The 13,519-nt window shown below is 43.8% G+C and overlaps 1 protein-coding gene across 3 annotated transcripts in view; it reads left to right on the top strand.

Moving 5' to 3' along the window:
* XDH (xanthine dehydrogenase) overlaps positions 1-13,519 on the top strand; it is a 59,933-nt gene that overhangs the window by 24,003 nt on the left and 22,411 nt on the right. For 2 of the 3 annotated variants that reach the window (XM_043468248.1, XM_043468247.1), the window contains exons 12-19: positions 622-715; positions 2,077-2,186; positions 3,939-4,123; positions 6,252-6,426; positions 7,812-7,895; positions 9,665-9,834; positions 11,241-11,364; positions 13,116-13,235. In XM_043468248.1, coding sequence (XP_043324183.1) covers positions 622-715; positions 2,077-2,186; positions 3,939-4,123; positions 6,252-6,426; positions 7,812-7,895; positions 9,665-9,834; positions 11,241-11,364; positions 13,116-13,235 — 1,062 coding nt within the window. The remainder of the gene's footprint in view (positions 1-621; positions 716-2,076; positions 2,187-3,938; positions 4,124-6,251; positions 6,427-7,811; positions 7,896-9,664; positions 9,835-11,240; positions 11,365-13,115; positions 13,236-13,519) is intronic. The other variant, XM_043468249.1, reaches the window with a different exon arrangement.

The raw sequence follows: 13,519 nt of genomic DNA, 5'->3' as shown, positions 1-13,519 counted from the left end.
AACCTACTCCCATTCCCCTTGCCCTACCTCAAGCACCTCTTCCAATTATAGATAAGGAGACGCAAACCCAGAAAACTCTACTAAGTTCCCCAATTCAGATGAAATCTACTTGTGGGAAGGATTTTTTTTTCCTGGAGCAACTGGTTTTCTTCCCCTTTTCTAATAATGGGAACTCTGTGTCTGATTGTCCTTATATTCTTTGCCAAGGAAGCTCAGTTAGAACACATTGTTCATCCATAAGACTTCCCATTCTTTTTCCTTGATCTTTGTCTTTTATTTCTCTTTCACGAACTCTCTACAGCCTCAGTGATAAACCATCTCAGACCTTTCAGAAAAAGGTTGGGTGAAATCAATCAAACAAACAAATTTAAAGGAGCTGATCCTGGGTTACATGTAGGTAAACTTCAGAGCTGGGACCCAACCCCAGGCGTTGGAATCTCAAGTTTTGCATGTTGCCCGAATGTCCGGGTTCTTACTGTGCTGGTCTGGTGCCTACAGTGGGTGGAGGACCTCAGAGCTGTCCCTTCAGCAGATGTCCCCCACCTTCCACATTCGGGAGCCAGATGTGTGAGCTGGACTTTGCTGGGGTGGGCTCTTACACATTCTCCCTGCTTGTCCTAGTCCATTGGAGGGAACATCATCACAGCCAGCCCCATCTCCGACCTCAACCCTGTGTTCATGGCCAGCGGGACCAAGCTGACCATCGTGTCCAGAGGTGAGCTGCCTCATGCAGAGGTCAGGAAACAGGGCCAGGGCTGGAGTGGAGTCTCACAGGAGAAATCACTTTCTGCAGAAACAGAACCCAAAGTTCAATAACGTAGCTTTCCTAAAGCCTGGATCCCTGGAAACTACAAAAGGAGCTGCACCCAGGCTGGGGGTCAGGAGGGCTGGACCATCACTTTATTAAGAATTCACAATAGGACCTGTCACCCAGATGGCATACTCAGTGGTGTGTGCTGGGGCCAGAGTATGCCACTCAGCATAGCTGATGGCTGGGTTTTCAGGGAGTCTGAGCATTTGTTAAACATGGCCATTATTAAACATTAAACTATATACCCTCACAATAAAATACATTATATTAAAAACAAAGGTAATAAATACTCAAAATTCACCATTTCCTCATTATTTCCCTTCATTTTACAGCTGTCTATATCTTTGAGGTTATTTCCATTTATTCCATTTATAGACTGGAAATGCTATGTAATAGTTCACTCCTGTGCCACTTTCCTTGCTCAAGGGTCTCCCCAAGACCACCTCTAGGTTTAATGGCTTTCAGGAGGACAAGGAAGACTCACAGGACTCAGTGTTGAGTCTGCTCACGGCTATGACTTATTACAGCAGGTGAATAGAGAGCAAAATCAGCAAAGGGAAAAGAGGCATGGGGCGGAGGAAGCCAGGCACTAGCTTCCAGGGCCTCCTCCCAGGGGAGTCACACAGGACACACTCATTCTCCCCGGGAATAAGTTGAGCCATGACCACACACGTGAAGGATTGTTTACTGGAGACGCTCGTTAGAGACCCAGCACCCAGGGCTTTTAGTGAGGCTGGTCATGTAGCCCTGCCTGGCATGTACCAGAAGTCCAGACTCTCAGAAGGAAAGTCAGGTGTTGAGCATAAACCATATGATTTGTACAAACATTTTAGGCATTGTGAGCTGGTCTTATGAGGGAATGGTGGGAACTCTCCTGAAACCTAAGGTCCCAGAGGACAGCCAGTGGCCAGCCTTGTAAGCAGACCTCTCCCAGGATGGCAGGCCTGCTGTGTCAACTCCTCACTACCCTCTTCTCAACTTCACACTGAGCTATGCTGCTCTGGTAGCTTGACATTGGCCGTTGTAGAAGTATTTATACCACAGAAGATTGTGAATGCTAGGAGTCAGGGCTTTTTCTTAAAGAACTGATTGTTAAACAGTCACCAGCACACCAATGCTTAGGGGTTTCAGATGGAGCACCTGGGTCCCTGTCGTGCCAGCCACTCCCTCTGACTGTGGGCATCAGGGGCCAGGAAGGAGAATTCCCCTGGTGATTTGTCCTGTGCTTTCTCACATTGGTCCCTGTCTGTCTTGCCTCTGTACAGGCACCAGAAGAACGGTTCCAATGGATCACACCTTCTTACCCAGCTACAGAAAGACCCTGCTGGGTCCAGAGGAGATACTGCTCTCCATTGAGATCCCCTACAGCAGGGAGGTGAGATGCTGTCAGAAACAACCCAAATCACCCCTGCTCCGGCCAGGCTCCAGATGAAGAGACCAGAGTCTGCCTCGGGGACCACACTTTGCATCTCTCCACTTTAACACTGATGTTCTCGTCTCTGAGCCTGGCCTTTATTAACAAACCATATTCCTTTCTGGACAATGAGGAGTTTCAGGGTATTGGGCACAGGGCATAGGCAAGGAAACCAGACAGGTAGATGTGTGGTTCTGAACAAGTCATTCATCTTTCTGAGCCCCAAATCCTCATCTGTAAAGTGGGCCCATGTTTACTGACTGTGAAGATTATTGCGAGGACCAGAAAGACAGAATTCTTAAGGTTCCTGGCAGGTGTCTGGGAGCTGGTGGGGATCACTAGCTGGTGCTAGTGGGAGGGTTTTCTGGCCTGGTGGGGCAGGTCTGGGCTCCTCTGGCAGCCTTGCTCGTGTTCCTTGGGGCCTGTGGTATCCTGACCTGGCATGGTTTTGTCCTACACATTCCATGAGCCTTTAGAAGAGTGATCTGGGAGAGGCGGGGCACCAGCAGTAAAGGAGAGTATTAAGGGTTTACAGAGCTGGTTACAAGGCATGTTTGCCCTTGCAGATTTTGACCTCCTTAATGAGAATGCTGATTAAATTAAAGCAGTTATGTCCCTGCAGTGGTTTCTTAATGATTTTCCAGCTTGTCTTTATAGGCTATTTTGAACAGTGATTCCCAGAATTTTTGTATGTCACTGATCAATAGATTTAAAAAAAAGAAAAAACTTATGAGATGGGGAAAGGAGGAAACAGTCTGGTTTGTATTCTCCCAGGTAGAGACATAAACAAAAAACATTTCATAAATGAAAGATTTTCATACCCAGAATTTGGAAGTCTTTCTCAAGAAAGAACAGCTGATGGCCTGACCCTGACCCTGCATGCACCCTGGGGAAAATGTTGCTGTGGGCTTGCACAGTCCTAGAAGTGGTTGGAACCTCTGTTCCAGAACCAAGTTCAAGCTCTGGGCTCATAGCCCCAGTGTTATGTTAGATGTCAGAAATCTCATCAGGAGGGCTCTCCTTGGCTTCTTCAACAAAAGCCTGGGGTCATTTTGAACCTCAACAGTTGTGTTTCTTCAATACACTTTCCCTTAAACCTCCCACCACTGATGTTCATCAGAACTTGGTGCCAGGGACAGTTCAAACCCTGCACAGAACCTGACACAGGTGGATCTTTACCTGGAAACTGACTCATGCTCTCTTCCCATCTCCAAAGACAGAGCCTGGCTTGGACCCAGGGGAAGTGTATGCTCAAAGCACAAAGAAAGCTACTGTTTCATAGTGTGAGTCTTCCTTTCAGGAAAAGAGAATTCTAATTGAAGCCAGTAGACTGGTAGGAGAGACAGGTCAGGGAGAGCATCTATGGAGGCCCAAGCTGACACTGGGTTTCAACACCCTTTGGCATCTCATTGTATCTGCTTGAGAGGCAGTCGTGTTGATAGAGGCTTTGGCACAGCCCCTGGCTGTGTCCCTGGACTTCCTGTTTTCCTGACTGATGGGCAGAAATCCTGACGCTTTCCCAGTTTCTGGGGATGTTACCCGGAAATCCTCCTGAAAAGGCAGTAGTTATGTCCTCATCTTTGACCCCTACCACCAGCTCCTGGCTGCTCTGTGATGGTCTTCTGACTTCACCCCACCCTCCCTGCTTCAGACCCATTGTTTGAAGTCTTTGCAAAGCAAGGTGAGAAAGAGGTATTTTTCTGTTATTTTTAGGGTGAGTTTTTCTCAGCATTCAAGCAGGCGTCCCGGAGAGAAGATGACATAGCCAAGGTGACCTGTGGCATGAGAGTCCTGTTCCAGCCAGGAAGCACGCAGGTAAAGGAGCTAGCCCTCTGCTATGGCGGAATGGCGGACAGAACCATCTCAGCCCTCAAGACCACGCGGAGGCAGCTGTCAAAGTAAGAGCTGAGAGTGGAATAAAGTTACTGCTGCTGCTGCTACTATGATTACCAGTAGTGCTACCATTGCTGCAACTACTGCTAACACCACTGCTACTACCAGAGCTGCTACTACTACCATGATTACAGCTGCCACTAGTGGTAGTACTATTAGTAGTGTTGCTGCTGCTATACTACCATTAGCATTACTACTGCTGCTGCTACTGTTGGTACTATTACTACTTATTTCTACAGCTACAACTATTACTACTGCTGCTGCTGCTTTTACTACTCCAGTTACTGCTGCTGGTGCTACTCATCTCATTCCTCTACTACTGTTACTATTGTTCTACTATTATCATTACTGCTGTTCCTACTGCTATCACTGCTATGACTAATACTACTACTGTGGCTACTGCTACTATTACAGTTGCTACTACTATGCTGTCTCTTCAACTGCTAATAATATTATTGTTGCTACTCCTAGTGTTACTGCTACTGATGTTTCTGTTATGGAAGCTATTATTAATGCCATTACTACTACTTTCCTGCTACAATAACTATTACTATTGCAACTAGCACTGCTGCCGCCACTATTACTGCTAACAGAAGTATCACTATTGCTGTTGCTGTTACTTCTCCTACTAGTAGTATTGCTTGTACTGTTGCTATTACTACTGGTGCTTCTCTTATCTCTACTATTACTTCTGCTTCTACTGCTATTGCTATTGCTTCCACTCCTACTATTCATGCTTCTGTCACTGCTAGCATTACTATTACTAGTATTGCTGCTACTACTACTGTTACTGCTGCTACACTATTAGTATGGCAACTACCATTACTAAGGCTACCACATGGCAGCAACTGTACCAAGCACTTTGCTGGTACTCTTCTATGTAATCCTTACAATAACCATATGGCTAGATAAAGCTTAACTTTGGAGTTAGGCTCCTTGGTTCCAATTCCTGGCTTGAACACTTAACAGATGGTTAATATAAATCAAGTTACTTAATTCTCCCATATCTCAGTTTTCTCATGGTAAAGTGAGTATAAAAATTTTCCCTACTGTACCTTTTAATTTACATTAAAAGTAATGTTTCATATGAAGCACTTAGGACATTGCTCAGTGTGTTGTAGGAACTCAATAGATTTAACTATTATTGTTTGGTGTGGTCTTCTAAAAATTGCATTTATTCTTTTTTTTCCATTTATTTTTATTCATTGGAGGCTAATTACTTTATAATATTGTAGTGGTTTTCCACAGATTTGCATGTGTTCCCCATCCCGATCCCCCCTCCCGCCTCCCTCTCCATCCCATCCCTCTGGGTCTGAAAGAGACACATGTACCCCAATGTTCATTGAAGCACTGTTTATAATTGCCAGGACATGGAAGCAACCTAGATGCCCATCAGCAGATGAATGGATAGGAAAGCTGTGGTACATATACACTATGGAATATTACTCAGCCATTAAAAAGAATACATTTGAATCAGTTCTAATGAGGTGGATGAAACTGGAGCCCATTATACAGAGTGAAGTAAGCCAGAAAGATAAACACCAATACAGTATACTAATGCATATATATGGAATTTAAAAAGATGGCAACGATAACCCTATATGCAAAACAGAAAAAGAAACACAGATGTACATAACAGACTTTTAGACTCAGTGGGAGAAGGTGAGGGTGGGATGTTCAGAGAGAACAGCATTGAAACAAGTATACTATCAAGGGTGAAACAGATCACCAGCCCAGGTTGGATAAAAATTGCATTTATTCTTAAAGAAGAGGAAATTGAGCCTTAAGGAGGTTAAGTAACTTGTGTGAAGTGAAAGTAAAAGTTGCTCACTTGTGTCTGACTCTTTGTGACCCCATGGACTATAGCCCACCAGGCTCCTCTGTCCATGGAATTTTCCAGGCAAGAATATTGGTGTGGGTTGCCATTTCCTACTCCAGAGTATCTTCCTGACCCAGGGATCAGATCCAGGTCTCTGCATTACAGACAAATTCTTTACTATCTGAAGCACTAGGTAAAGCCACATAACTATAAGTATCTGAGTCACATTTTTGAGCTGAGGTTCATGACTCCACTCACACAAGTGATTCTGAGAGCTGGTTGGGAACACTCTCCCATGACCTGCTCTCTGGCAGGTTCTGGAATGAGAAGCTGCTACAGGACGTGTGTGCAGGTCTGGCGGAAGAACTGGCCTTATCCCCAGACGCCCCTGGAGGCATGATTGAGTTCCGACGCACCCTGACCCTCAGCTTCTTCTTCAAGTTCTACCTGACAGTACTGAAGAAACTGGGCAAAGAGGACTCAGAAGATGTGAGTTTGGGGCCTGGCAAGGCCGAGCACGTGTGAGCTCCTGTAGCACTTGTGTTTCGGGATCTGGGAAGCTGGCCGAGGCAGGAAAGGACTGTGGACCAGGTGGTAAATGCTCCTTTCCTCTGGATGTCTAAGGACAGAGGAGTAGGGACCAGGGACACAGCCTAGAGAGTCACACGGAGATGGGCGCCAACTTGGGGGTTGAGAGACAGAGCACTGGGCTGGGAGTCAGGGATGTGGGTTCTTGTCCTGGCTGTGACATTACTTCGGATGCGAACTTGAATAGGTCACCACTCTTTCTAAGCATTAGCTGTAAAATCTGGGGGTGGGTAGACCTGATGATCCTTCTGCCGTGTAGCTGATACAACTGTGATTATGTGATTCTGATTATGTGATTATGGGAATCTAGTGTGATAAGATGTGAGGTGGGGTTGTGCATTCAGGAGAGGGTGCTAGTTGAAGTGCAGCCCAGCTCCTGAGGTGGGTTTGCCAGCAAGCATTTATTTTATACGTTTTATGTCATAAGATTGTACTGCACATGGTGGGCAGCCTAGTGTGGGAGAGAATAGGATCAATAAAGGCCAGCCTGGTGTGACTACTGAGGAGATGGAGTTGGGAGCGGGGAGCACAAAGGAGAAAAGGCTTCACATCTGTGGGGACAGCAGAGTGAGATACCTCTTTTATAAACATTCATCATAATTTTTCTGATTATGGAAGTAAAAAACTCGTGGAAGACTTTAGAAATACAAAAATGTATAAAGAAAAAAGTAAAATTACTCTAAGATCTTAGATAAAACCACTGCTAGTATTTTTGCTTATTCCTCTGATCTTTTCCCCGTGTTTATCTGTCCAATCTGTATGTAATCCTTTTTGTCTGCCCCATCTCTCTCTTTCTGTCTCCCTTCCATCTGTCTATAAACCTATAGGTTTATAAACCTATCATCTTGCTGTCTTTTGATCTGGATATATTATTTTCTAAACAGATTTGGTATCACACGGCATACAGAGCTTCACATGCCACTTAATTTTGTTGAGATTATATTACTATTATGAATAATTCCCCTACATTAAATATTTCCCACGAAATTGAGGGGGAAAATAATGACTTTTCCAGGAAGGCTGCGGGAGAAGGATGTTCCCAACAGAGAAGCACACATCAATGCAGGAAGGAGGGAAGCCTTGGTTGGGTCAGAGGAAGTAGGGTGCAGAGATGGGAGAAGAGAAGCTGACAGAGCCCATGATAAAATGTTGAGGTAGATCCAGCCAGCATCAGAAGGAGTGCAGATGAGGAGATGAGAAAGTTGTTACTTTTACCACTTGGGGACAGCCAAGGTTGGGACCAGTGATAGAAATAGTCATGATTACCTGTCACCTTGTCTCCACAGAAGTGTGGTAAACTGGACCCCACCTACACCAGCGCCACTTTACTCTTTCAGAAAGACCCTCCAGCCAACATCCAGCTCTTCCAAGTGAGTACAAACCTTATGTGGCTAATATCAGGGGCCCTTGCAGCCCACCTCAGATGATGCTGACCATTGATGAGTGACTGATTCACGCTGTATGTCACTGCTTAGAGCTCCTTACCATTGTGCATAAATGTCTAGTGAAGGAAACAGGAATTATGTAAATGTGAATGAAGCTTACCTCATTTCTCTCTTGGGCTTACTCTCACCTTCACCTGCTCCTTAAACTTTTTTTTCCATTTTGTTTTTTTCTCGTTCCTCTACGGGCTAATGTGCAAAGCCAGGCATGCTCAAGTAAACAAAATTTAAAAAAAAATTTTTCTATTAACAGTAATTTTTTGAGAGGCACTAGGTAAAGGATCAACTTTTCGGATTTTGTGGGCCACGTAGTTTCTGCTACAATTCCTCAGCTTCGTCACTGTAGCACAAAAGGTGCCAGAGGCAATACATAAATTAATGTGCATGACTGTGTACCACTAAAGCTTTATTTATAAAAGCAGAGAGTGGGCCAGATTTGGCCATTGTCCACAATTTGTAGACCTCTGCTCTCAAGTGTAACAATCCAAAACATGAACTCTGGGCCTGACGGCCAGGACTTGAATCCAAACTCTGCCATCACATAACTGTGTACACTTGGACAAGTGACTTTCTCTCTGTGCCTCTTGGGCAAGATAATTATACCCAGCTGCAGATGTGGGTAAGGTGGGTCCCTGTTTCACAGCACAGTTTTGAGGATTCAATTTGTTAATAAAAGTAAATAACTTAGATAATTCCAGTATATGGTAAGCTCTAAATAAATACTAGCCATCATTATTGTTATTTTGAAAAAACACATAAAACAGAATTTTATTTTAAACTGAATACACTTTGGAACATTTTGAAAAATATAGAAAAACATAAAGAAGAAAATAGAAATCACACCAAACCTTACCTCCAAGAGAAAATTATTATTATGTTTGTGTGAGACAGTGAGAGAGTCAGTTGCTCAGTCGTGTCCAACTCTTTGCGACCCCGTGGACTGTATACAGCCCACCAGTCTCCTCTGTCCATGGGATTCTCTGGGCAAGAATACTGGAGTGGGTTGCCATTCCCTTCTGTAGAGCATCTTCCTGACCCAGGGGTGAAGAAGAGTCTCCTACATTGCGGGCAGATTCTTTCCCACCTGAACTCTCAGGGAAGCCCATATGTTTGTGTACTGCTCTCCATTTTCCCCCATGCATATATGGACATATTTGCATTTTACAGTGTTTTTCCCACAGAATTTGAATCATTACATGTACCCATACAATAGTATGTGTCCTGATTTTACACTTACCATGAGCATTTTCTTCTAATTAAAATTCTTCAAAAATATCTCTTAGCAACTGTATATTATTCCAACCTGTGAACATAGCATAGTTTATTTACCCAACCTCCAACAAACGGACCTTTAGGCTCCTCGTTTTGTTTGTTCCTGTATACAGTTAGCCCTCATCTGTGTATGTGGAATCCATGGGTACAGAGGGCCGACTGTACTGCACCATTTTATAGAGGGACTTGAGCACCCGTAGATTTGTTCTCCAGGGGGTGTCCTGGACCCAGTCCCCCACAGACACTGAGGATGACTGTACCACTCTTCAAGTGACTTCTAACCTGCCTCCTGTTTCCTTGCCCCTGGGCCCTCCTGCCTCCTCCATTCTCATTCCTCACATTTGCTTTGGCCTGAAGCTCTCCACGGTTCCCCAGGGTCTATAGAGGAACAGTGTCCTCTGAAACCAGTGACCATGTTGTTCCAGGAGGTGCCCAAGGGTCAGTCCAAGGAGGACACAGTGGGCCGGCCCCTGCCCCACCTGGCCGCGGCCATGCAAGCCTCTGGGGAAGCCGTATACTGTGACGACATCCCTTGCTACGAGAATGAGCTGTTCCTCAGGCTGGTCACCAGCACCCGGGCCCACGCCAAGATCAAGTGCGTGCAGTGAAAACACTTGGGGAGGAGGGTGCTGGGAGCACCCGCCAGGCACTGGAGATGCCACAACAATGAGCCTTCTCTAGGGCCTCCTGGTCCAGAGAGGAGCACAGCAACTTGTGTTAAACCCAGACAGGAGAGGAGCAGGATACAAGAGGGGTTCAGTGGTTCCTGGGAGGGTGGGGTGATGATAATGAAGACATACTCAGGGCCCAGATCAGGAAAGCCTTAGGGGTGCTGACCAGGGATGTTACACTTGGCCCAAAAAGTGATAAGGAACTGCTGAAAGACCTTTCTTAGATCTACACTGTGGAAATGGGCGAAACTTCAGTACAAATCTTCAGGAAAACTTGAGTCAGCACTAAAGGAAAGAAGGAGGCCTTAGCATGGCTGGCATTGACTTCCTGTTCCAGTGCCTAGCAAATTGACATTGGCCTTGTCAAGCCAAGCTCTTGACAAGCTCTCATTTTCCCCATGTATAATAGCATATTTAAAATGATAGTGTCCACAAAGGACCCAGTAGAGAACAGTCACTTGTACTTGTTTATTAAACTTTGAAAGCCCAAATGGCAAGAATTGCCACCTCTAAGATGATGATGATAATAAAGAATAGATACTCATATCACACTTAATGTTTGCTGCAGCCTGGTTTAAGCATTTTATACATGATGCTTTATCTATTCCTCTCCACAGCCCTATAGGCAGGGCCTATTCTTGTCCCCATGTCCCAGGTAAGGAAACTGAGTGGTATAGCCAGAGCCCTAACATGCTGATTCTGGATGGTTATATTAACCATGATGTGGGTGTTAGTTGGAGCTCTCCAGAGTAAATGCTGTTTGGTTCCCTTGTACATGGAGACCAGAATAGCATCTGTACAAGGCCCATGGGGACAGACTTGTCCTATTCATCTTATACTCCCCCTAGCGCCCAGCTCATGGCCTCCACATGGTAAGTATTTAAGCAGCATTTGCCAAATAGGATAGGATAGGAGGGAGAAAGGGGAAGAATTAGGGTGAAGGAAAGCCTGTCAAAAAGAAGATAAGGTTATCTGATTGGTTAATGGGTCATATTTTTTTTTAAGAGGAAAATGTTTTCCCATTTAAGTTCATGGATCCTTGAATTCTATCAGTGGATCCTTCGAGGATATAGCTCTGTCTTCTAGATGATAGTATCTGTTCTTCCTGCAAAGGGATGGGTGGTATTGGATGGGGAACTACAAGGAGCAAGATTTATAAGGTATCAAAATACAGCTGAAGGTATTTCAGAGATTTTCTCTACCATACAATCTTTGGGGAAAAAATGACTGATCCGCAGATTGAGGTATGGCCTAGTTCGGCATTTTCTCAGGTGACAGGTCTTCTGCTTCAGTTTTCCTTCCTGACTCCTCACGCTCCTCCTTCTTGCAGGTCCATTGATGTGTCAGAAGCTCAAAAAGTGCCAGGGTTTGTTCGCTTTCTCTCTGCTGATGATATTCCTGGGAGTAATGAAACTGGACTTTTTAATGATGAGACAGTCTTTGCAAAGGATAAGGTATATCTTGGATTTTTTTTTAAAAAAATATGAAGCCAGTGGAATGAGTATTTAAGCTTTAATTTGTGTTCATTTCTTCAGACCCCTAATCTTGAAAAGATTTATGCATTTGCACATATTGTGGCCATCATCCAATTGGGCAGTATTTGGGACAATCAGTAAAGGGAGAGATATGCCTGGTAGCACTTTTAACTTAAGGTGTACTTACTTATTTAATTGATGGCTGCTGCTTTTAGTATCAGACATGGTAAGATGACTCCATGCCAGGGTGGCATTAAAAAAAAGGCTGGTGACTGTATTTTAACTAAAAATCAGGTTCTTAGGGTACAATATTAAGCTCCTTTATTAAAAGGAAATAAAAATACATTAAGCAGAATGTATTGTATACATTAATGTATACAATTAAGCATTAAGCAGAAAGTAAACAGAATAAAAATTACAATTATACTACCATTACTATGTGAACTGATAATTCACTTACATGAGAGTTTAACTATTGATTTCAACTATATCTGGAGTTCTGCAAAAAAAAAAAAAAAAAGCATTCAAGGCAGGTGCTACAAAAACCTGTATACTTATAAGATAGTTCTCAGATAGTCATTTTGTTATTCCAGTACAGATCAAATATTGCAAGTTGACGGTGAGTAGGTGTTGCTTAAGGACAAATTCAACTTATTACTGAGGTAAACATGAAGGAGAGAATTCAAAACTACAGCCCTGAGTCATTAGAACTAAAGGAGAGCTCTTGGTAGAAGATAAATTGCTTTACAAACTTCAAGAGCCTCTAAGACCATAATTATGGTTAGTGAGAGTCATCCAGGTTCGACATCCTCTATGCTAACTAGCTAAGTCAAGAGCTTAATTGAGTCCTAAAGAGGTAATTATGAGAGACAGACATGTTAAATATTGGTCCTTATTGTCAAGAAATATTATATTCCAAAGTGATGAGCTGGACAATTTTTTGTTGTTGTTAATTTTTGGAATGATGTTGGAAAACATCCCTGAAGGAGATACATAAAGTTTTTAAAATAGAAACTGAGCTCATCCAATGAAAAGAAAACAATAATTATTAATTAGTTTGTAAATCTAACAACCCAAAAAACTGGCTTATAGACTATCGTAACTAAGAACCAGTATTTGAGAACTACCGCTTTGGGGCATCTAGATGAACTAGGGGAAATGATTGCTGCCCTTTGAGAAACTTTTGGTATAAATCTGAAAAAGAGAAGATAAAAAAGAGTAGAGTGGTAGAAAGAAAATAATACTCCAAGTCAGAGATTAAGACTTAGCTATGGTCCAGTAACGAGCCAATTTAGATCTTGCTGCCTTGGTTTCCATCTCTTCATATGAAGAACAAGGGTGCTATGTGGATCTGAGTGGATAGACACTTCATGATGCCATGCTTTCCTTTCTGCTGCTCATGGCAAACATCACTAATCAACCACCATGCTTCATCCTGAGCAGCTTCTCAACAGGTTGCCCTCAGAATTGGCCCTGGAGATGAATCAAGTTTGCCATCCTGAGACTAGTTCTCTCCAAGTCCTATTCCAATTCTGCTGATTCTAAACACTTAGGACGAAGCACATAGCCCCCAGTAGTAGGCTAAGAACATGAAACGGTCCCAGGACATTCCTTAAATGTACCTTAGAAACCTATGAGGGTGGGACTTCCTTTGCTGTTTTGAACAATCCAAAATAACTTGCTTCATGAGGAATGTGTCATGTTCTTTAATGGTCTGACTCTGCTCCTAGGTGACTTGCGTTGGGCACATCATTGGTGCTGTGGTCGCTGACACCCCAGAACACGCACAGAGAGCTGCTCATGGGGTGAAAGTCACCTACGAGGATCTTCCTGCCATTATCACGATTGAGGTAACTGGGGGTGGGCTGGCTGGAGAGGGGAACGCTTCCTGTTCCTGGAGGCACCTTTATTAAGATCCTCTAGAGGAGATGTGAGGTGCAGGTGGGATTTTCCCAGATAGGCTTTTAAATCTCCTCCAGTCCTGTGATTATATGATCCTGCTAATCCTCCCCATCATGATCCTAGACTCAGTCCACTAATGGCCAAACTGAGTTCTTCCTTTCCAATTTCAGTTTCAACTGATTTCTTGAGAGGTCCTTTGCTTTTCCCCAAGAACCAGGGTTGTGTGTCTATA

The sequence above is a fragment of the Cervus canadensis genome, chromosome 5 (assembly GCF_019320065.1).
Source record: "Cervus canadensis isolate Bull #8, Minnesota chromosome 5, ASM1932006v1, whole genome shotgun sequence".
Taxonomy (NCBI): Eukaryota; Metazoa; Chordata; class Mammalia; order Artiodactyla; family Cervidae; genus Cervus; species Cervus canadensis.
The sequence above is the reverse complement of the archived record's forward strand: the minus strand, read 5'-3'. Positions and strand labels throughout refer to the sequence as shown.